The sequence below is a fragment of the Stegostoma tigrinum genome, chromosome 21, assembly GCF_030684315.1.
Source record: "Stegostoma tigrinum isolate sSteTig4 chromosome 21, sSteTig4.hap1, whole genome shotgun sequence".
Taxonomy (NCBI): domain Eukaryota; kingdom Metazoa; phylum Chordata; class Chondrichthyes; order Orectolobiformes; family Stegostomatidae; genus Stegostoma; species Stegostoma tigrinum.
Window position 1 is genome coordinate 2,714,886 of NC_081374.1, and position 21,782 is coordinate 2,736,667.

Here is a 21,782-nt window from a genome sequence, read left to right on the forward strand (position 1 = left end):
CTCAGCCTGACCCCTGTCCTGATTGCTGTCTATCACTGGAGATTGTGACTGTTTGTGCTCTTTTGAGAAGATAGCAGGATGAAGGTTTCGATGCTCTGGTTTCCTTCCACAGTGCAAAGATTTTAAAGTGAGAGGGAAGAGATTTAAGAAGGATCTGAGGGGTGACTTCTTCATGCAGAAAGTGATGCATATATAGAATGGACTGCCAGAGAAAGTGGTTGAGGCAGGTACAATAGCAACATTTTAAAAATATTTGAATAAATACATGAATGGGAAGGGTTTAGAGGAATATGGACCAAATGCGGGCAACTGGAACTCACTGAGTGGGCACCTTGGTCAGCATGGACCAGTTAGGGCCTGTCTCCATGCTGTATTACACTGTGACTCTCTACGACTCTTATGTGCAGGTTAGGTGGATTGGCCATGCTAATTGCCTATAGTGTCCAGAGATGTGTAGGTAAAGTGGATTAGCTCTTAATTTAAATGGGCAGTGCCAAATGCATTGGAGGATTTCCCCTGGTTAGGCACCAGTAGATGTTCAGAGATCTATGGAACTGAACTGGAGCAAGAGTGTTAGTGAGCACAGGATACAGAGGGAGAAAACTGTCAATAATTGACTAATTGTTGACTGACAATTGTAGTTTTACTTAACTTTCTCTTTTATTTGGCTATTGTGTCAGATTAATGCAGTCTAGATGGTGACCTCTTGAAAATAGACATTAACCTGATCTAATTTTCTAGACTACTACAACCCAGCCATCTAATTAAAGACATATTCCACCAAGACACAGTTGCTCAATTTCCTAAATTGTTTTGGTTTCTCTCTACAGAGATATAATTTAAAATTTGTCTCAATGCAATTTCTCAAAAATGCAATACTTCCATGTCCTTTTTCTCATAATGACAGAGGTTCCCAGTTTAATTTCCCTAAAACTGCTCAACACCTGGGAGTTTAATTCCCTGAGTTGCAATATATTTAGTGCAGAACGAGAGCTGAGTTTCTGACTATGACCTATTACAGCGCAGTTATTAACCAGTTTATGTGAACTCAATTTCAATGATAAGTTGAAATAGGTCAAGCAGCTCACTCAATATAGTTTGGTTCAAAGTTTAATAGGGTTTGATAAACATAACTGTGATCAGTATGAACTTCAAATGTCCTTCAAACTGACTGCCCTGCCTGTTCTGAATGCTTGCTTTGTTAGGAACTGCATCATTTGACAATGTTATTTCATAGAGTCCCTACAGTTTCGAAGCAGGCCATTTGGCCCAGCAAGCCCACACCAACTTTCTGAGCAGCATCTCACCCAGACCCAAGCTCCTACCCAATCCTGGTAACCTAATCTATCCAGCCTGCACATTTTTGGACTGTGGGAGAAAACAAGAGCACCCAAAGGAAACTCTCACAGGCACAGAGAGAGTGTGGAATCGAACTCAGGTCCCCGGTGCTGTGAGGCAGCAGTGCTCACCATTGAGCCACCGTGCTGCCACGCATCGTGGAGATGAGTGAGGATTTGACCCCAAACAGTAGATATATCTTCTGATGGGAAATAGAAATTGATATTTGCCTGTTGCAGAGTAACACTGAGAGGACTTGTCGAAGATCAGCTTTTATTAAGTTATTTTGTGCGTGGGGGAGGTGATGGGGCTATTGCTAGACTGTTTGCTCAGAGACCCAAGTCATGTTCTAGGGACCCAGGTTCAATTCCTGTTATAGCAGATGGTGAAATTTGAATTCAATAAAAAATGTGGAATTAATGGTCATGGCTGATTGTTTTAAAAATCTTTCTGATTCACTAATGTCCTTCATGGAAGAAAACAACCATCCTTACCTGGTCTGGCCTACATATTACTCCAGACTCACAGCAATACAATTGACTCCTAACTGCCCTGTGGACAATTAGGAATGGGCAACAAATGCCAGCCCAGCCAGGGCACCCACATGCTGTGAATAGAGAAAAAGTAACCTGCTTTCCATGCGCCAATCTAGTGAAGAACTGCCACAGGGTTGCCAACTCTCCATGATTGGCCTGAAGTCTCCAGGATTTGAAGATTAATCTCCAGGACATGACTGCATGCAACCCAGGAGTAAAATCACAGGGAGATTACCAGGAGTTAGCTTTTAATTTATTTTCTTAGAACATTTCTCTTTATCACATATATTAAAAAGTTAGAAACAGTATGGGGGAGGCAGAAAAGCGGTTTGGCTGGCAGTTAAGTATCATGCAACAAGATCATGAGTCCTTTACTTTCTGATTTGTGTAGGAAGGCCGAATCTCATGAGTGTTGGCCAACCAATGACTGTAGGGTGGGGCAAGTCATGTGGTGAAATATGGATCTATGAATACATTTCATCACAGTAGACCACTGGACATGGTGACAGGCCCAAAGAAGAATAACTTACAGTGACTAGTCCACCAGGTGTGGACTGGTACGAAACATCTCCTTGTGTCCCCAGCATAGAACAGATTCTGGCCTCTTACCCAGTTACAGGCCCTAGGGCACGCCCACACCTAAGGTCCTCCCCTGCCTCTTCAGCTACAGATCGTAGAGCCTGCACCCCAAGTCATCTTCCAAGTTAGAGACCTGAGGCCTCCCAACCCACCTCCTCCAAGCCAGAGGCCCTGGGCCTTTCCCCTGCTGCCCGTGCAGTGGAGAAATTTCACAGGAGCTTGTCAGCAGGAAGTACAGCTGCACTCCCCATGGCATCTGGCACCAAATTGTGGAAGAGATTCTCCCTGGAAAGGTGCCAAAAGCTCACATTAACATAGTTGTCAGCACTTGTCTGAACAGCAACATTTTGCAATAGTGGGATCTGTCATGTGTAGTTTTTTTTAATGTTTCAGTCAAATTAGTTGCTTTAGTGAGCAGATGTTCGTCCAAGGCAGAATTCCTTAAGCAAACTGTCTCGGTGTTTTGAGCACACGTGAGAGGCCGGTATAATCCCACACTTGCAATGGTGAGCCCTGGGCAAGGGACAGATCATTCAAATCGAAGCCAAGCTTTTCAGAGTTGGCAGCAGCTGTTCCTCACCCAGAAGAAATCTGTAACTCTCTCCTCCAGAGCTATTGGAATGTTGGGGTAAATTAAACATTTCTATAAACATTGGTGAAGAAGGTAAAGGTTAGGGAGCTTGGTGGGAAGAGAATATGGGCTGAATGGTCTCCCTTTTCTATACATCCACCCACATCTTCGTCTTTACAGGGGGAACAAATTGTGCAACTTGCTTATCACACAAACTCGAGTTCACTGAATGTACTGAATGATCCAACACTATTTCCTCCACAGTAATTTCCCATCCCTGGCTTTATTTGGTAACACAAACGCCTCGTGTCACAATGACTCTAATATCACCACCAAGCTGAATGTAGAGGAGGCTTTACTATGTATCTAACCAATGTGTCACTGTGCTGGGCATGTTTGATGTGAATAGTGTAGAGGGGCCTTTACTCTGTATCTAACTCCATGCTGTCCCTGCCCTGAGAGTATTTTTATATTCATTTGCGGAATGACGGCATCACTGGCCAGGCCAGCATTTATTGCCCATCCCTAATACCCCAAAGGCCATTAAGATCAACCACATTGCTGTGGATCTGGAGTCACATGTAGGCCAGACCAGGTAAAGATGGCAGTTTCCTTCCCAAAGGACATTAGTGAACCAGATTGGCTTTTCTGACGATCGGCAATGGATCCAAGGTCATTGTTAGACTCTTTAATTTCAGATATTTATTGAAATCAGAATCCACCATCTGCTTTGGCAGAATTCAAACCTGGGTAACCAGAACATTACTGGGTCTCTGGGTTAACAGTCCAACAATAATAACACAAAACCATTGCCTAATTTTTTTTTATTAGATTCCCTACAGTTTGGAAACAGGCCCTTCAGCCCAACAAGTCCACACCACCCCTTGGAGCATCCACCCAAACCCAAACCCATCCCCCTATAACCCACACACCCCTGAACACTATGGGCAATGTAGCATGGCCAATCCACCCAGCCTGTACATCTTTGGACTGTGGGAGGAAACCGGAGTACCCGGAGGAAACCCAAGCAGACGTAGGGAGAATGTGCAAACTCCACACAGGCAGTTACCCGAGGGTGGAATCGAACCCGGGTCCCTGGTGCTGTGAGGCTGCAGTGCTAACCACCGAGCCACTGTGCCGCCTCCATTCTTTGAAGATAATTGTAGACATTCCATTTCTAAACATTCATGTGTATTGAAGGTGAATTTTGCTGTTACGGGACAGGGTTATGACGAAGTGTCACTGCTTGCTAGGTTATGAAGACCTACCATATGTACAATGCTGACTGTATTAGTGCGGAGGGCAAGCTGAAGGAGGCTGAGAAACAGGAAGAAAAACAGATTGGCCGCTCAGTGAAGCAGGATGACCGGATGCTCGGCCGTTCCCCAGACCCGGCAGCAAATGTACGATTCGAGGAGAAACACCAGAGACGGAGCTCAGTCCGAAAGATTGAGAAAATGAAGGAGAAGGTTTGGCATTTTAAAATTTTCTCCACTTCTTTCTCTCCCTCACTCCCCCCTTTACTTGCTCTCCTGATTTCTTTCGGTATCATCTCAGTGGCTGTTAAAATCCTGAGAGAATTCAGACAGCGAGTGTGAACCAACTATTCAGTCATAGAGTCATACACCACCAAATCTTCAGCCCCACTCATCTATGCAGACCAGGTTTCCCAAACTAAATTAGTCCCATTCCCCTGCATTTGACCCATATCCCTTGAAACCTTTCCTATCCATCTACCTATCCAAATGTCTTTTAAATGTTGTAATCGTACTCACTACTGCCACTTCCTCCAGCAGCTCATTCCATATGTGCACTACCCTCTGCAATAAAGCTGCCTCTCAGGTCTGGTTTAAACCTTTCCCCTCTCAGCTTAAACCTATCCCTCTAGTTTTGAACTCTCCTCCCTGGGGCACTGATCTTGGCTATTCACCTTATCTATACCCCTCATGATTTTATAAATCTCTATAAGGTGACCCCTCGGCCTCCTGCACTTCATGGAAAAAGTCCCAGCCTATCCAGCTTCTCCTTATAACTCAAACCCTCCAGCCTCAGTAACATCCTTGTAAATCTTTGCTGCACTGTTTTCAGTTCAATAACATTCTTCCTAAAGCAGGATGACCAAAACTATACACAGTACTCCAAAAGTGTCCCCACTAATCCCTTCTACAGCTGTAATATAATATTCCAACTCCTATAATCAATGTTGTGACTAATGAAGGCAGCGTACCAAATCCTGTCTTCACCATCCTGTCTACCTTCAAGAAACTGTGTACCTGATCCCCTAGGTCTTTCATTTTGACAACACTCCCCAGTCCTTGCCCCTCCAAATGCAGGTAATCCTGTCTCTCAAAATCCCCTCCAACAACTTACCTACTATTGACATCAGACTCACAGCTCTATAGTTCGCCCGCTTTTCCTTTCTTAAATTGAGGCAGAGCATTATCCACACCCCCCCCCCCCGCCCCCGCCCCCGCCCCTGCCCCCGCACCCCACCAGTCTTCTGGCACCTCACCCATGGCAATCAATGATACAAATATCTATTCTAGGGGCCTCGCAATTTCTTCTGTAGCTTCCCACGATGTCCTGGGATACACTTGATCAGGTCTTAGGAATTCAACTGCTCTTATGCATTTTAACACCTCCAGCTACTGTAATGTGGACATTTTTCAGGACATCACTATTTTTACTTAACCAAATTCTCTAGCCACATCTTTCTTCAAAGTAAATACTGACACAAAATATTCATTCAGGATCTCTCCCATCTCCTGTGGTTCCACACAAAAGCAGTTTCATTGATCTTTAAGGTGCCCTAATCTCTCTCTAGTTTCTATTTTGCCCTTAATGTACTTGTGGAATTTCTTTGGATTCTCCTTAACCTTATCTGCCAAAGATATCTGATGCATCCTTTTGCCCTCCTGATTCCCCCCTAAGTGTACCCCTATGCTCCCATACTACTCAAGGGATTCACTTGATCCCAGCAGTCACGTGCCTCCTTTTTCTTTATCAGAGCCTCAATATCTTTATTCATCCTAGTGTTCTCTACTTCTACCAGCCTTGCCCTTCACTCTAACAGGAACATACTGTCTCTGAACTCTCGTTGTCTCACTTTTGAAAGCCTGTCACCTACCAGTCATCCCTTTATCTGTGAAAAGCCTCCCCAGATCAACTTTTGAAAGTTCTTGTCTAACCCCATTAAAATTGGCCTTGTTCCATTTTAGAACTTTAACTTTTAAACAAGACCTATCCTGTTCTATAACTATTTTAAAACTAAGAAAAATTATGGCCACTGACCTCACTGACATCTCAGTCACTTGCCCTGTCATATTTCCCAAGAGAAGTCAAGTTTTGCACCTTCTCTGGTAGGTACATCCACATACTGCATAAGAAAATTTTCTTGAATACACTTAACAGATTCATCCCCATCCAACCTCTTAATACCATGGCAGTCCCAGTCTATGTTTGGAAAGTTAAAATCCCCCTTTTTATTTCTCAATTTCCATATAGCTTCACCTCAGGCATATCCTCTCTCAGTACCGCTGTGATGTTTTCCCTAATCAAAAATGCTACTCCCCCTCCTCTCTCGCAGCCCCCTCCCCCCACTTTGATCCTTCCAAGAGCATCTATATCCTAGAACATTAAGCCACTAGCCCTGCCTCTCCCTCAGCCATGTTTCTGTAATTGCTGTGATATCCTAGTTCCACGTTCCTAACCATTTCCATCTGCCTTACCTGTTAGACCTGTTGCATTGAAATAAGTGCAGTTTAATTTATCAGTCTTCCCTCATTCTAGGCTTGTTTATTTAACTTGCTCTCTTTAACTTCTGAACCAGCTTCAACTTTCTCTCCTTTCTCACTAATGCATCGGGTCTCACGCCCCCTGCCAGATAGTCTAAACCTCCCATCCCTCCCCCCATTGTAGCTCTAGTAAATGTACCCCCAGGATATTTGTCACCCTGCTGTTCAGGTGCAACTCGTCCATCTTGTATTTGTTACCTCTGCCCCAGAAGTGATTCCAATGATCCAAAACCTGAATCCTTGCCCTTATCCAGCTCCTCACTATCTGCACTTTCTTGCTCAAAGACTAGGGGTGGGGGAAGGAACCCTGGCTGATTTCTCCTCACTCCTCAGTAACTGAAACCACTTCCATATTCTGAACATGCAGTGGATCAGGGCCCTTGACCATTCTGCAGTTTCATTCGCCACAATTAGAGACCTGTACAAATCTGGACAGTCAATTGGAACTGGTCATCACTGACTGTGTCACACAGGCTGAATCTAATCCCACCAGTTTCAACCTTGCAAAGCCCTGGTTCCTGTTCCTGAGCTTGTACTGTTGTTTGATGCTTAAACGCAAGTGTTTTGATTTTAAAAATATATTTAGTCTTTCACACCTCTGTGTTAGAGCAAATCTAACACTTCATTGTTGCTGATTTTTCCCAGCGTCAGGCAAAATACACAGAGAACAAACTCAAGGCTATCAAGGCAAGAAATGAGTATATTCTGGCACTGGAAGCTACCAACAGCTCTGTCTTCAAGTATTACATCCACGATCTGAACGACCTACTTGATGTGAGCACGTTTTCTGTCCTCAGCCTGTCAGCTCTTGGCTTCATTTCTTCAAAGGGATGACACAGGTTAAGTTATGGGAACAGTTTGGACTCCCTTAGAGGGCACAATCTAATCAAGGTGTTTGAGAGTGAAGCAATTTGATAGGGCAGGTACAGAGAAACTGGGAGGAGTCCTGAACAGGGTACAAAACCGTCAAGTTAAGGGTGATGCCAGCAAGCACTTCCTCACCCAGAGAGAAGTGTCAACCTGGAACTTTCTCTCTCTGTCATGGTCTCCACCAGAGAAGGTGTTGAAGCTGGACACAGAGGTTGGGCGGATTTAGCTGATTAATGGGTTTAAGGATTTGGTAGCAAAGGTTAGAGGGAATTAGGATTCACATCACCCAAGATCTAATGGCTGCCTCTTGTCCCTACTTTCTGAAAGATCCAGATGTTGAATTGTATCATAGTTTGAAAACAGATATTGTGTGTTAATGATTTCAGAAGGCTGAGAAAAGCAGAGCCTGAGATTCCCTGCCTGCTCTACTTGTGCACACTCATCAAATTAGCCACTTCATCATTATCTCATTACTGCTTGAATGGGGTTGCATGGGATTCATGGGAATCTGAGGCAAACTCCATAAAAAGGCCATTCAGCCTACCATGCCCTGCTAAGTCAATGGAAGAACAATCCACTTAGTCCCACTCCCTTGTTGTTTCCTCAGAGTGCCCTCTCTGTTTTCATTAAAGCACTTATCCATTTTTTTCTCTCAAATAATAGTTGAATCTGCTTCTTCCAGTCTTTTAAAAAATGTGTTCCTAGATCCCAACAACTCACTACGTCAACAGTGTTTACTCATGTTGTCTCTGGTTCTTTTACCAATTGCCTTAAATCTGTGCCCTTGGTTCAGAACCTGTTCTCAGGTGTAACCCTTTCTTCTCATTTACTGGCTCAAAGCTGTTGGTATTGAATATACTTTTGAGCCTGAACTCCTTGAAGGATGGTATTGTTGTAGTGCGGTGGCAGTGTCCCAATCTCTGAGCCAAGAGACCCAGATTCAAATCCCATCCCTTCCAGAGGTGTGTAATAATGTCTCTGAACAAAAACCAAAAGAACTGGGGATGCTGTTAAGTCAGAAACAAAAACAGAAATTTCTGGAAAAGCTCTACAGGTCTGGTAACATTTGTGAGGAGAGATCAGAGTTAACATTTCAGATCGAGTGACCCTTCCTCGGAACACTTGGAAGCAATTGGAATATTGGAACAAGGAGAGGACAAAGGTGACAGCAGTCTTGGTGTGTGAGAGTCACAGCCTAGTTTTGCTTCAGAGTTTGAAAATTGCAACATGTGAAAGAGTTGTGATTTTGATCGGGGGGAGCATTCTAATTTTTGCTGTTGGTTTTAGTGCTGTGACCTCGGCTACCATGCCAGTCTGAACAGGGCAATGAGGACATTTCTGTCAGCAGAGATTAATGTTGAGCAGTCGAAGCACGAAGGGCTAGAAATCATTGAAAATGCAATTGACAATCTGGACGCGACCAACGACAAACAGCGGCTTATGGAGTTGTACCACACCGTATTCTGTCTGCCACCAAAATTTGATTTCCAGGCACACATGGGGGATGGGGTAAGTATATCTCTTTGAAACTCCGGGGTCTGATGGGTTATCCAGCACAGTTAGAAGGTAATGTGATTGTATGATGTTCTTAATGCAGATTATCAATTTTTTTCTCAGTAACTTGACAGACCTCCCCACCACCGGTACTGTACCCCAGTGTTATACAGTGACAGACCTGCCCCCCACCGGTACTGTACCCCAGTGTTATACAGTGACAGACCTGCCCCCCACCGGTATTGTATCCCAGTGTTATACAGGGACAGACCGGTCCCCCACTGGTACTGTACCCCAGTGTTATACAGTGACAGACCTGCCCCCCACCGGTACTGTACCCCAGTGTTATACAGTGACAGACTTGCCCCCCACCGGTACTGTAGCCCAGTGTTATACAGTGACAGACCTGCCTCCCACTGGTACTGTACCCCAGTGTTATACAGTGACAGACCTGCCCCCCACTGGTACTGTACCCCAGTGTTATACAGTGACAGACCTGCCCCCCACTGGTACTGTACCCCAGTGTTATACAGTGACAGACCTGCCCCCACTGGTACTGTACCCCAGTGTTATACAGTGACAGACCCGTCCCCACCGGTACTGTACCCCAGTGTTATACAGGGACAGACCTGCCCCCCACCGGTACTGTACCCCAGTGTTATTCAGTGACAGACCTGCCCCCCACCGGTACTGTAGCCCAGTGTTATACAGTGACAGACCTGCCCCCCACTGGTACTGTACCCCAATGTTATTCAGTGACAGACCTGCCCCCCACTGGTACTGTACCCCAGTGTTACACAGTGACAGACCTGCTCCCACCGGTACTGTAGCCCATTGTTATACAGGGACAGACCTGTCCCCACCGGTACTGTACCCCAGTGTTATACAGTGACAGACCTGTCCCCACCTGTACTGCACCCCAGTGTTATACAGTGACAGACCTGTCCCCCATGAGACTGTTCCCCAGTGTTATACATGGATGTGAGTTTGCTCGCTGAGCTGGAAGGTTGCAAGAACTGTGACAAACACTACATTGGACAAACAGGCAGAAAGCTAGCCACCAGGATACAAGAACATCAACTAGCCACAAGACGAGATGGCCCAGTATCACTAGTATCCTTACATACAGATGAGGAAGGACACCACTTTGATTGGGACAACACATCCATCCTAGGACAAGCCAAACAGAGACACGCACGAGAATTCCTGGAAGCATGGATTTCCAACCGGAACTCCATCAAAAAACACATTGATTTGGAGCCAATCTACCATCCTCCTAGAAAAAGAACAGGAAATGACATCACCAACTCAAGGAAACCTAAACAGATAAATAGAAAGCGGGGCATAACACCAGCGCTTCATTGGAGGCTCACTGATGATGTCACCTAGAATGGTGATGAAACGTCTGAAAACTAACCTTCCAGCTCAGCGAGCAAACTCACATCCAGAAACTCAACCTGAGCTACAAATCTTCTCAAAACTCACTAGTGTTATACATTGACAGACCTGTCCCCAACGGTACTGTACCCCAGTGTTATACCGTGACAGACCCGTCCCCCACCGGTACTGTACCCCAGTGTTATACAGTGACAGACCTGTCCCCCACCGGTACTGCACCTCAGTGTTATACAGTGACAGACTTGTCCCCCTTGGGACTGTACCCCAGTGTTATACAGTAACAGACCTGTCCCCCACCAATACTGTACCCCAGTGTTATACAGTGACAGACCTGTCCCCACCGGTACTGTACCCCAGTGTTATACAGTGACAGATCTGTCCCCACCAGTACTGTACCCCAGTGCTATACAGTGACAGACTTGTCCCCACCGGTACTGTACCCCAGTGTTAATCAGTGACAGACCTATCCCCACCGGTACTGTACCCCAGTGCTATACAGTGACAGACTTGTCCCCTCCGATACTGTTCCACAGTGCTATACAGTGACAGACCTGTCCCCACTGGTACTGTACCCCAGTGCTATACGGTGACAGACCTGTCCCCCACCGGTACAGCACCCCCGCATTATACAGTGACAGACCTGTCCCTCACCAGTACTGTACCCCGGTGTTATACTGTGAGAGACCTGTCCCCCATGGGACTGCACCCCAGTGCTATACAGTGACAGACCTGTCCCCCACCGGTACTGTACCCCAGTGCTATACAGTGACAGACTTGTCCCCACTGGTACTGTACCCCAGTGCTATACAGTGGCAGACCTGTCCCCACTGGTACTGTACCCCAGTGTTATACAGTGACAGACCTGTCCCCCACCAGTACTGTACCCAAGTGCTATACAGTGACAGACCTGTCCCCACTGGTACTGTACCACAGTGCTATACAGTGACAGACCTGTCCCCACTGGTACTGTACCACAGTGCTATACAGTGACAGACCCCTCCCCCACCGATACTGTACCCAAGTGCTATACAGTGACAGACCTGTCCCCACCGGTACTGTACCCCTGTGTTATACAGTGACAGACCTGTCCCCACCGGTGCTGTACCCCAGTGATATACAGTGACAGACCTGTCCCCACCGGTAGTATCTGAAATCACAAGGTGTAGAAGTGGATGAACACAGCCGGCCAAGCAGCATCATAGGAGCAGGAAAGCTGACGTTTCGGGCCTTGACCTTTCACCCACTGTCACCTTCTCTTAGCAGGTCCTGACTGTTAATAATTGCTTGTTTTACCAACTGTGCCTTCTTGAATTATTTTGCAAAGTAAAACTATTTAAGAATTTGCGTCAGTGCCAAATTATGGATGGTTTTTCTGTCAATATGTTAGATCTGCCCTAGTGCCATTGTGATCAAACCATTCCATTCTCCTCAGAAAGAAAGACCTGTCTCTGTGACCATTGTGATCACTGATCATTGTGTCAGATCTCCAGCCTCAGGAGGGCAGGATCACGTTTCCACCATTGTGCCGTTTGCAAGTTCCATCTATTCAACAAATACCTTCTCTGTTGTTATTCTGCTGTGTTGACCTTGAGTCTAACTGGTTTTCATAACCTTGACTGTCGTTGATTTAGAATTAGCTCCTTTTTCTCCAGCTGTGATAGTGTCTACTATCTGGCACTGTGGTAATGCTGGTGGTTGTTTTCTGCAGGTCTCACATCTGTGTGCCCAGCAGCCCGTTCAAGGGGAACTGCTTTTACGATGCCAGCAACTGCAGTCCAGGTTGGCCACTCTGAAGATTGAGAATGAGGAGGTGGGTACCTTTGAGTTGTTGAATATTATAGACATCTGATTGCCAGCTTCAGAACTGCGATGCTTCCTGAACCAGGTCCAATATAGTTGGTTGAAGATCCCAAAATCACTGACTAGTTTTTGAGCAGCTACTGTAACTGCCAATGGGTGCATTCTCTCAGTTGATGACAGTGACTACAATGGTCCCCCCGTGTGAACAAGTGCTTCATCTCAGTGTGACCAGGTCACGCAGGGTTGGATTTAACAAAACCCCGACTCAGGATGAACCTATTTTGTTCCACATTCCCTACTCCTCACCACATTATCTCTTTACTCACCTCCTTTCAACACTGAAGAGTTAAACCTTTTCTTTTTGACTCATTCTGTTGACATGAGAAATGCAGGGAGAAGAGGAGACCACTTAGCCTCTGATTGAGAGGAATGGTGACCGGTTAATAATGTCTAGTAATCCAAAGATCTAGGCTATTGTTCTGAAGAAACTGGTTCAGATCCCAGCAGCTTCTCCAACTTAAGGTCAATTAATAAAGCAAATACACTTGAGTTTAGAAGGATGAGAGGGGATCTGATTGAGACAAATAAGATTATTAAGGGATTGGACACTCTGGAGGCAAGAAGCATGTTTCTGCTGATGGGTGAGCCCAGAACCAGAGGACACAGTTTAAAAATAAGGGGTGGGCCGTTTAGAACAGAGTTGAGGAAAACCTTCTTCACCCAGAGAGTGGTGGATATATGGAATGCTCCGTCCCAGAAGGCAGTGGAGGCCAACTCTCTGGATACCTTCAAGAAAGAGATAGATAGAGCTCTTAAAGATAGTGGAATCAAGGGTTATGGGGATAAGGCAGGAACAGGATACTGATTGTGGATGATCAGCCATGATCATAATGAATGGTGGTGCTGGCTCGAAGGGCCTACTCCAGCACCTAATGTCTATTATCTGTTGTCTATAATTTCAGCAATGATGTCATAAAACTATCATAGACTGTCAGAAAAAAACCCATCTGGTTCACTAATATCCTTCAGAGAAGGAAATCTGCCATTCTTACACAGTCTGGGCAACATGTGACTCCAAACTCTCAGTAAAGTGATTGAGTCTGAATTGTGCTCTGAAATGGCCAAACAAATCACTTAGTTCGAGGAAGTATGAAAAATGGTATAACCTTCCTCTCAGTCCGTAATCTGTTACCGAGGGGTGGTTAAATGAAATGAACTCCCTGCTGCTCACTTTATAAGCAACAAATAACAATTTATTAATCTAACTGTAATAGTGATCAAATTAACATATCTACTAACAAACTGAACATTCTCCCCTATCTACTAACTATTCCCAAATAAAACAAAACTCCCGAATAAAAAAAAGTAATTGGTTTATAAAAAGTAAGTAAGAAAAAAAGACATTAAAACTTAGACTCTCACAACTGTAGTCAGGATGCATTTTCGGGAATATTCCACTATTCTTCAGTCAGAAATTCTTTCTTCATTGAATCCTTGTGTCGGGAATATTAGCTAAGAGTGCCTTGGTATGTTTTAGATGGTGCTTAATCAGAGAGATTAGAGTTTGACTCTTCCGATGGCTGTTCACTCTCATGCTGCTTTGCAAAAACCCCGTTCTTATATACCCTTGATGACCCATCAATTTTCTTATAACAGGATTAGACCATAATGCCATAAGGCATAGGAGTGGAAGTAAGGCCATTCGGCCCATCAAGTCCACTCCGCCATTTAAATCATGGCTGATGGGCATTTCAACTCCACTTCCCTGCACTCTCCCCGTAGCCCTTAATACCTTGCAAGATCAAAAATTTGTCCATCTCTGCCTTGAAGGCATCTAACGTCCCAGCCTCAACTGCACTCTGCGGCAATGAATTCCACAAGCCCACCACTCTCTGGCTGAAGAAATGTCATATCATTTCCGTTTTAAATTTATCCCCTCTAATTGTAAGGCTGTGCCCACGGGTCCTAGTCTCCCCGCCTAACGGAAACAACTTCCTAGAGTCCACCCCTTCTAAGCCATACATTATCTTGTAAGCTTCTATCAGATCTCCCCTCAACCTTCTGAACTCTAATGAATACAATCCCAGGATCCTTAGCCATTCATCAAACTTTAAACCTACCATTCCAGGGATCATCCGTGTGAATCTCCGTTGGACACACTCCAGGGCTAGGATGTCCTTCCTGAGGTGTTGGGCCCAAAATTGGTCTTAGGTTGTCAGCGCCATCATAATTAAATGCAATTGGTTTTCAGTTTCTAAGTGCCTGGTTTAAATTAATTGGCTGATATTCAAGTTGTTTGCCTTAACATCAAAACAAACCCAGATTGCCAACATAGCCAATTGCTACACATGTTACAATTTCAGAACCGCCTGTGCATCTGCAACTGCTTGCAGGCATTTTTGTTATCTCCATGCTTAGAAAAGCACATCACCTCTTAAAGAGATCATGCACCCCCACCCCCATCATTTTTACAAATAAATTCTAACATCCTGCCTTCCACTTCACAAGTACTCTACCCAACTTCGCATCAGCACCTAGAGATAGGCACAAATACAGGGCCTTTATTTCAGCACCATTCACTGGCCTTTGCTGCTTAAGTTTTGACCAGCATATCCACCAGAACTGTCAACTTCCATCTGTACTATCCCATTCATTCTCTCTCTTTCTTTCTCTCTCTCTCTCTCTCGCACACACACACACACACACACACACACACACACACACACACACACACACACACACACACACACACACACACACACACACACACACACACACACACACACACACACACACACACACACCTGTATCCAGAAGCATCTGTTGAAGAGAATTTCACATTACTCTTGAGGTGAAAATTCCTTCATAATTTCACCCTAAATGCTTTGCACTAAAGTCATGTACTTTCAGTCTTGATTCACTCCCCAGAGGAAATAGTTTCTAAGACATGGAAGAGTGGGTTTCCTATAATGTTGGATTTTCTGATGTACATTTGACATATTGAGAACATTAGGGTTTGATTAGGGAGCATTTGCCTTTACTGAAATGACATTGCTTATGATTTACTGTGTTTGATTATAAATACTTGCCTGTTTTACTCCCATATGTTTTAACTTTCCTGATAAAGGATACATAGGGCATGCAACAACTTGGATGATTTTGCTCTTGAAAGTCATTCACTCCAAATACAAAATCCTGCAGATGCTTGAAATCTGAAACAAAGACAGAAAATACTGGAGAATCTAAGCGGGTCTGGCAGCATCTGTGGGGAGGGACAGAGTTAGTGCTTCAAATCTTATATCAGGGAGTCATCCTGTTTATTTGTTTCCAGTCTAACAGGACCTACACAGTGGTCCCTGATTTCTTTTCATTCTCTATACATTGTAGATTTAATTCAGGGTCTAACCTTACTCCCTTGGGTAATAGTTTCTGACGTTGTAACAGGTTCAACATTGAACTCCACCCTCTGTCCTCTCTTTGTCTTCCATTCCCCTACTCGTTCCTAACCATATCTTATTGACAGCTCATTCATACCTATTTTACAACTCAATCATTCCATTATTCCAATTAGCACTCTCTTTGTCACAATCTGTTATGCCCGCTCCTTTTCCCTCTCCATTTACAGCATAGAAACCACCAGTTTCCAGCTCTTCACAGCCCTGAGAAGAGTCATATCTGAATCAAAATGTTAACTCTTTTTATCTCTGTTACAAATCAAAAATCGTTTATCCCCTTTTTGTGAACAAGTGCAGTTCCAGAAGTTCCCAGAGGCCTCTCTCTTTGCTGGGATACATCTGCATTTGTTTTTGAATGACTGCAGGTAAAGAAGACCATGGAGGCTACACTACAGACAATCCAGGACATGGTCACGGTTGAAGACTTTGATGTGGCTGACTGCTTCCAGTACACAAACTCCACCGAATCTGTCAAATCCACCCTTTCAGAAACATTCATGAGTAAGCCGAGTATTGCCAAGAGACGAGCCAATCAACAGGAAACTGAGCAATTCTACTTCACGGTATGGAGAGATGTCAGAGATATAATATTAGAGTGTTGCTGAGCCGCGTAGATTCTGTCCTGGAGTCGTTTGCATCAAGGGAAGTCGTGCAAATATCCAAATTATAGCAGTTGGAAGTCATTCCTGCCCTCCAAGTCATGTCATCATTTAATCGGCTCTGATTAGAACCTCAAATCCACTTTCCAGGCTGCTCCTGATAACTCTTCACCCCTTTGCTTAACAACAATCTGTCTCCTTCCATCTTAAAAACATTCCCACTGCCTTTTGTGGGGGAGAGCTCGAAAGATTGACAACTCCCCAGGACCAAGGCATTCCTCCTTATCTCTGTTTTAAATAGACAAACACTGATTTTTTTTTAAACTTTGAATCCTCATTCTGGATTCTCCCGCAAGAGGAAACATTCTCTCCTCATCAACTCTGTCAAAACTTGCCAGGACGCTGAGTGTCCCTAACCCTGGAAAGCAAGTCCTTTGTGTTCCTGCTGCCCAGACAGAGCTCTGCATGTCCCAGTTGATGGGTCAGAACACTTAAATGTTTCTCATTCATTAATTTTTGAGCACATTGACTACTTAAAGTTTCTAAGGATCTGCTGCGCATGTGTTTTCAAGACAGTAAAGACTTTTAAGGGGCAGGCAGCTGGTCCTAGTCTCCTCTCTGGTGTTGCCTTACTATTGTTCCCTGCTTTTTTCACAGAAACTGAAAGAATATTTTGAAGGCAGAAACCTGATCACCAAACTACAGGCGAAACATGACCTTCTACAGAAGATACTAGGAGAAAGTACAAATTATTTTTAATCTTATTCATGAGAAGCTAATCATGAGTTTTGGGCTCCTTTCAGTATAATTTAGTCCAAATCTCATCAAAGCTATGCCAACCCTTCCGGCAATTCTGTAATGCGATTAAATCATCTTAACTATTGTGTTATTTCTCAAAATGTGGAGCTTGAAAGATCAACTGTAAGGTTTAATATTGCACTGTTCTATTCAAGTGTCTGCCACCAGTGGAATAGTCTTTGACAGCGGCACCTCTTGAAGATTTACATATTCAGGATTTTAAACATCTTTGAGATTTGCAGTCAGGATAAGAGCGCCGAATAATAGGTTTGTCCAAATTTAACAATTGACAGTTTCAGACATAATGTTTTCAAATTATCCTCTCTTCCTCAGCCTTCTAAGCTTTGGAAATAATTAATATGGCTGATCTCATCAGTGGTAAAAAAAAATTACTTGAGTAATTATCTGTAAGGGTCAGGACTGAATTTTGGGGAAAATTAACTCCTGGAACCTGTGTATCTGACCTCACTATAGTCAGCCTGTTCAGCTAGGCCCCTGCATTCTCTCCGCTTTTCCAGTTTTAAAAATGTTCCAATGTGATGTCTCAAGTTTAGTGTCAATAATCGATCCTACTTGCTTAAGTTTTTTTAAAATATCCCTTCTTGTCTGTCGACCAGAGTCTGAATGAAGGCGGTATGTTCCTACGCTGCCTGAAACTTGGCATAAAGCTGTGGCAAGATAATAAAATGTGAGGCTGGATGAACACAGCAGGCCAAGCAGCATCTCAGGAGCACAAAAGCTGACGTTTCGGGCCTAGACTCTTCATCAGAGAGGGGGATGGGGAGAAGGAGCTGGAATAAATAGGGAGAGAGGGGGAGGCGGACCGAAGATGGAGAGTAAAGAAGATAGTTGGAGAGAGTATAGGTGGGGAGGTAGGGAGGGGATAGGTCAGTCCAGGGAAGACGGACAGTTCAAGGGGGTGGGATGAGGTTAGTAGGTAGCTGGGGGTGAGGCTTGGTGTGGGAGGAAGGGATGGGTGAGAGGAAGAACCGGTTAGGGAGGCAGAGACAGGTTGGACTGGTTTTGGGATGCAGTGGGTGGGGGGGAAGAGCTGGGCTGGTTGTGTGGTGCAGTGGGGGGAGGGGACGAACTAGGCTGGTTTAGGGATGCAGTAGGGGAAGGGGAGATTTTGAAACTGGTGAAGTCCACATTGATACCATATGGCCACCTATACTCTCTCCACCTATCTTCTTTACTCTCCATCTTCGGTCCGCCTCCCCCTCTCTCCCTATTTATTCCAGCTCCCTCTCCCCATCCCCCTCTCTGATGAAGGGTCTAGGCCCGAAACGTCAGCTTTTGTGCTCCTGAGATGCTGCTTGGCCTGCTGTGTTCATCCAGCCTCACATTTTATTATCTTGGAATTCTCCAGCATCTGCAGTTCCCATTATCTCCGATACTATAAAGCTGTGGCAGTTTGTCTCTTAGTTTAAACTTCCAGTAGAGCTGCTTTACACAGTGAGAAACTTGAAGTTAAAGTCTTGAACTGTATGTTGTTATCCTGGAACATTCCAGAAAAAAAATGTCAAATTTATCAAAGTTCCTAGAAAGAATGCATGTCAACCTTCAAATATTGAGCAAACAATTCCTGGATTGAAGGTTTATTTAATGCGTTGGCACTGATAGACAGAAAACAATTAGTATGTTTAATGCAAGTTTAACTTTGTTGAAGAAACCTGAGATCTGTGTTACATTTTAAATAGCTTCGCTGATGCTCCCCTGGTTGCTTTTATCTTGAAGCAAGAGTAGCTAATGGATTAATCTGGTTAATGGATGAATGTGGTGCTCCTTACGGCAGTATCTTGGTGACAACAACTGGAGCTGCTGTTTGACCTGCTTTGCTGTCACCAGTCCTCCTTTCTAGTTGTTTTAATCAAACTGTTGGGACATGCAATTATAAATCTCGAGGATAGTTAGGACACGAACCCAAGCCTTTGGCCCAAAGGTGGAGACACTACCATTGTCTCACAAGAGCCCCTAAACGAGATTATAGATGTTTTTAACCAACTTAATCAGACATATGACAACATACTAGATAATAAAATGTGAGGCTGGATGAACACAGCAGGCCCAGCAGCATCTCAGGAGCACAAAAGCTGACATTTCGGGCCTAGACCCTTCATCAGAGAGGGGGATGGGGTGAGGGTTCTGGAATAAATAGGGAGAGAGGGGGAGGCTGACCGAAGATGGAGAGAAAAGAAGGTAAGTGGAGAGAGTATAAGTGGGGAGGTAGGGAGGGGATAGGTCAGTCCAGGGAAGACGGACAGGTCAAGGAGGGGGGATGAGGTTAGTAGCTAGGAGATGGAGGTGTGGCTTGGGGTGGGAGGAAGGGATGGGTGAGAAGAAGAACAGGTTAGGGAGGCAGAGACAGGTTGGGCTGGTTTTGGGATGCAGTGGGTGGAGGGGAAGAGCTGGGCTGGTTGTGTGGTGCAGTGGGGGGAGGGGACGAACTGGGCTGGTTTTGGGATGCGGTGGGGGAAGGGGAGATTTTGAAGCTGGTGAAGTCCACATTGATACCATCGGGCTGCAGGGTTCCCAAGCGGAATATGAGTTGCTGTTCCTGCAACCTTCGGGTGTCATCATTGTGGCACTGCAGGAGGCCCATGATGGACATGTCATCTAAAGAATGGGAGGGGGAGTGGAAATGGTTTGCGACTGCGAGGTGTAGTTGCTTAATGCGAACCGAGCGGAGGTGTTCTGCAAAGCGGTCCCCAAGCCTCTGCTTGGTTTCTCCAATGTAGAGGAAGCCACACCGGGTACAGTGGATGCAGTATACCGCATTGGCAGATGTGCAGGTGAACCTCTGCTTAATGTGGAAAGTCATCTTGGGGCCTGGGATAGGGGTGAGGGAGGAGGTGTGGGGGCAAGTGTAGCATTTCCTGCGGTTGCAGGGGAAGGTGCCGGGTGTGGTGGGGTTGGAGGGCAGTGTGGAGCAAACAAGGGAGTCACGGAGAGAATGGTCTCTCCGGAAAGCAGATAGGGGTGGGGATGGAAAAATGTCTTTTGTGGTGGGGTCGGATTGTAGATAGCGCGTGTCGGAGGATGATGCATTGTATACGGAGGTTGGTGGGGTGGTGTGTGAGAACGAGGGAGATCCTCTTTGGGTGGTTGTGGCGGGGGCGGGGTGTGAGGGATGTGTTGCGGGAAATACGGGAGACGCGGTCAAGGGAGTTCTCGACCACTGTGGGGGGAAAGTTGCGGTCCTTGATGAACTTGGACATCTGGGATGTGCGGGAGTGGAATGCCTCATTGTGGGAGCGCAGATGCGGCAGAGGCGGAGGAATTGGGAACAGGGGATGGAATTTTTGCAGGAGGGTGGGTGGGAGGAGGTGTATTCTAGGTAGCTGTGGGAGTCGGTTGGCTTGAAATGGACATCAGTTACAAGCTGGTTGCCTGAGATGGAGACTGAGAGGTCCAGGAAGGTGAGGGATGTGCTGGAGATGGCCCAGGTGAACTGAAGGTTGGGGTGGAAGGTGTTGGTGAAGTGAATGAACTGTTTGAGCTCCTCTGGGGAGCAAGAGGCGGCGCCGATACAGTCATCAATGTAACGGAGGAAGAGGTGGGGTTTGGGCCCTGTGTAGGTGCGGAAGAGGGACTGTTCCATGTAACCTACAAAGAGGCAGGTGTAGCTGGGCCCCATGCGGGTGCCCATGGCCACCACCTTTGTAGGAAGTGGGAGGAATCGAAAGAGAAGTTGTTGAGGGTGAGAACGAGTTCGGCTAGGCGGATGAAGGTGTCAGTGGAGGGCGACTGGTCGGGCCTTGCGGGACAGGAAGAAGCGGAGGGCCTTGAGGCTATCTGCATGTGGAATACAGGTGTATAGGGACTGGACGTCCATGGTGAAAATGAGGTGTTGGGGGCCAGGGAATTGAAAGTCTTGGAGGAGGTGGAGGGCGTTGGTGGTGTCACAGATGTAGGTAGGGAGTTCCTGGACCAAAGGGGAGAAAATGGAGTCCAGATAGGTGGAGATGAGTTCGGTGGGGCAGGAACAGGCTGAGACAATGGGTCGACCAGGGCAGGCATATTTGTGGATTTTGGGAAGGAGATAGAAACGGGCCGTGCGGGATTGGGGAACAATGAGGTTGGAGGCTGTGGGTGGGAAGTCCCCTGAGGTGATCATGAATGGTGTTGGAGATGATGGTTTGGTGCTCGGGTGTGGGGTCATGATCGAGGGGGCGTTAGGAGGTGGTGTCGGAGAGTTGGCGTTTGGCCTCGGCGATGTAGAGGTCAGTGTGCCATACTACCACTGCGCCACCCTTGTCTGCGGATTTGATGGTGAGGTTGGGGTTGGAGCAGAGGGCTTCCCGTTCTGCGGGGGAGAGGTTGGAGTGGGTGAGAGGGGTGGAGAGGTTGAGGCGGTTAATGTCTCGACGGCAGTTGGAGATGAAGAGGTCGAGGGAAGGTAGGAGGCCTGGGGGTGGTGTCCAGGAGGAGGACTTGTGTTGGGAGCGGGTGAAGGGGTCAGTGGAGGGAGGGTTAGGTTCCCGGATAAAGAAGTAGGGCGTGGAGGTGAAGGCGGCGGAAAAACTGTTCTGTGTCCAACTGTGACTGGT

The 21,782-nt window shown here is 45.8% G+C and overlaps 1 protein-coding gene across 2 annotated transcripts in view; it reads left to right on the plus strand.

The window, feature by feature from the left end:
* Window positions 1–21,782, plus strand: part of srgap2 (SLIT-ROBO Rho GTPase activating protein 2) — a 253,415-nt gene that overhangs the window by 139,473 nt on the left and 92,160 nt on the right. For both annotated transcript variants that reach the window (XM_059653296.1, XM_059653297.1), the window contains exons 5-10: window positions 4,278–4,493; window positions 7,464–7,592; window positions 8,976–9,197; window positions 12,289–12,390; window positions 16,201–16,398; window positions 17,092–17,176. In XM_059653296.1, coding sequence (XP_059509279.1) covers window positions 4,278–4,493; window positions 7,464–7,592; window positions 8,976–9,197; window positions 12,289–12,390; window positions 16,201–16,398; window positions 17,092–17,176 — 952 coding nt within the window. The remainder of the gene's footprint in view (window positions 1–4,277; window positions 4,494–7,463; window positions 7,593–8,975; window positions 9,198–12,288; window positions 12,391–16,200; window positions 16,399–17,091; window positions 17,177–21,782) is intronic.